Below are 3,009 nucleotides of genomic sequence, written 5' to 3'. Positions count from 1 at the left end.
CTTGAGCCCAGGAGTTTGAGGTTGCTGTGAGCTAGGCTGACGCCACGGCACTCACTCTAGCCAGGGCAAAAGAGTGAGACTCTGTCTCAAAAAAAATAAAAAAATAAAATATATTTGAATTATATTGACCCAGAAATAAATTCGTTAACCTTTTATTTTAACTTGAATTTTATTTTAGAGGTACGATATGCCCAGATTGTTTCAAGCCAGCCAAAAACAAACAGGTAAGGATTCCCACTTACTCTTTGGTGAGTTAAGTCTGAGCAGAATATTCAAATTAACAATGAAAAGCATATGCATTAGAAATGTGGTAACTCTATTATACTAAGAATTAGTCTTTAAATAGTTCCATTTGCTACATTTATTTTTGTTTCGTTCAATTTTTTTCAACCTTTACTTCTGGCCAGGGAGTCGGACGGAGCACACAAACATCCTCATGTTGTGTCAGTGTCTGGGTTGTTCCCCTGATGTTGTTAAACTTAGAACCAGTGTTTCAATGATGTTACTATTACCCATTTGGGGAAATGCAGCTTTTAGATTTTAATTCCCCAAATTACAACATCTGGGAAAATCCATGGTAAGTATCAGTAGTGTTCCAAACTTTCATCTAATATGCATTTTCCAGAAATTGGTGTTTATATAATCAAAGTAAATTATTTTATTTAGGACAGTCCTGAATTAATATAGTCTATTTCAAGGTACATTTGCAAAAAGCGCATTTTATTCAAACTCCCCTTTACTTTCTAATATTAGCTTATCTTCATGTTACTGAGCAAATTAGTTAGCATGTACTTTTAGTTCATATTATGCCAGCATAGAATGGCATGACACGATATTGGCAATTTTTCACCCCCCAGTTACTTAAGTGGTTTTGTGCACAGAGTCAAGCATTCCTACAGTTTTAGTGACATCCATTTTGTTGTTGCGGTTGTTAAAAAGAATATAAATTTATTGTCAGAGATACAGCTGTTGGTCTTGCCTCTTGCTCTGACTAATTGCTGGGCCTTTTAGAACTGGGGAAAAAAGTATAACATTAGCCAAATACTCTGTGCTGAAATAATTAGAAATACAGACCAAGCCTAAAGCTTCCCCACTTTTCTTATATCATGGTACACCTAAAACATTACCATGTTTGTTGAGTACCCTGAGGTTTACAGATAAAGTTGCTCCAGGTTGGAAGCAATAGGCCTGGGAATTTTTATTGACTCAGGCCCTACCCAGCAGCCCTTTTGAACTAAAAAGATTAACATCTTGGCACAACTGTAGTCCACTGCTGTACCAGTTGGGAAGCTCTGCCCAAATGACCTGTAAGTCATATTTATAATGAAGATCTAGTTTTATTTTTTATCTTTGAGGAAATATTCAAGTGCCAGCATCAAATAATAGGATAAGGAAATTTTTGTCAAAGCATCATAGACACCACACCATTTGGCAAGTGGGAGTTGTAGAGTCTCAAATGTAGTTTTCTTGCCTCATGGCTGGGAGTAAATTGAATGACCTTTTGAGATTTTTTCAGGCCTGAGATTTCATATCTTATCAAACAGGCATTTAATTTTCAGTTCTAGCACTATGATACCTTATAGAACTCCCTAGGGTTCTCCAGAATATGGTTTAGAAAAATCATTGCTTTGGCTGATAATAAAGTGTTAAGATACCTACATTGTACTCCTTTTCAGTCAAATGTGATTTCTCATAAGAGAAGAAATAACTATGATTTATCATAGCAAGCCATCTATATGGACTAATTAGTTCTGGTATGTCTCCTGTGCAGTTTGACTTTTCTTATCTTAAAAAACCCAAGTGGGACATTTGTTGTAGATGCCCTTCTATTCAGTAGAATGGATTGGTTTGCTTTTTTGTCACTGGTGAGTAATACTGAGTTGCTAGATGCCAGGGCAGGCTGGTTGGTTGTTTTACGCCTTACCCTGGGAGCCAACTCCTAAATTATATACTGTGGCTTCTGAAGGGACGTAGGGAAGAAAAGGTAGATGGATCAATCTGAATTGCTATTGAGGTCTGGAAAAAAAATTCAAAGCATATTTTCTGCAATGTCATTTTTGCATTTGAAGAATATCATATTTTGAGAGGAGTGGGACAGTATAATGAAGGAGACTTTTCTGCTAGATTTACCTGGTATTATAGACGTAGGCTACCAGGTGGAAGAAAGGGTTATAGAGGTATACCAGTTGCAGAACTGACATGAATACTTAAGTTTTATTTATGTTCTTGAGAATGTTAAGTATTTCTTCCTTTTAAGGATGTAGAATGTTATAATTTCTCCTACCATGTTCTATGTTTCACCTCTGATGTTTTCTCATCTAGGTGATAAAATGTCTTTTCTTTTCATTTTACCCTATATAGTCGGTATTCACTAGAATGGCAGTTATGAAAGCTTTGAATAAGATAAAAGAAGAGGATTTCTGCAAGTAAGTAGAAGTGTAGAAACAAGGAAGCATCATGGGATTTTAGAATAAAGGGAATGTTTGAGATAAACTGGATTGTCTCTAAGACAAGACTTGGTATATTTCAGGGACCAGGATTGTGTCTTAGTCATTGTTATATCCCCAATCCCTGGCACAGTACCTGGCATGTAGCGGTGTTCAATAAATGTTTGTCAAATTAATATTTGAATTTATGAATCAAGTCCAACTTCTTTGTCTTTTATAAGAGGATATTGATGTTTAAAGAGGGATTTGACTTATCTAAGATTTCAACTAGATAATAGAGAGTGGACCTCAAGCCAGATTTCCTGATGCCCCAGCCCAGTGCTATTCCCATTACATCTCTAATCCTGTGTTTCCTAGTATTGTCCATCTCCAGAAGAGGGAGAAGGCAGCTCTTGAGTTTCTTCACTTGTTCAAATATGCTGAAAATACAATAAATCTTATATTTTTTCCTCACTGCATTCATTTTATTAAATAAAATATTGTAGTTATCCTTCCAGAAGATCCTTGAATAAATTTCAAACAATGATGTCGTAAGGAGGGTTTCATATATTTTAACGACTAA

The 3,009-nt window shown here is 35.7% G+C and overlaps 1 protein-coding gene across 1 annotated transcript in view; it reads left to right on the top strand.

Moving 5' to 3' along the window:
- Positions 1-3,009, top strand: part of PUS10 (pseudouridylate synthase 10) — a 78,800-nt gene that overhangs the window by 51,823 nt on the left and 23,968 nt on the right. The window contains exons 8-9 of the mRNA XM_012639181.1: positions 179-224; positions 2,362-2,426. Coding sequence (XP_012494635.1) covers positions 179-224; positions 2,362-2,426 — 111 coding nt within the window. The remainder of the gene's footprint in view (positions 1-178; positions 225-2,361; positions 2,427-3,009) is intronic.

This window comes from Propithecus coquereli, unplaced genomic scaffold (assembly GCF_000956105.1).
Source record: "Propithecus coquereli isolate 6110/MARCELLA unplaced genomic scaffold, Pcoq_1.0 Scaffold138, whole genome shotgun sequence".
Taxonomy (NCBI): domain Eukaryota; kingdom Metazoa; phylum Chordata; class Mammalia; order Primates; family Indriidae; genus Propithecus; species Propithecus coquereli.
Note: the sequence above shows the minus strand (reverse complement) of the source record. Positions and strands in the feature narration are given on the sequence as shown.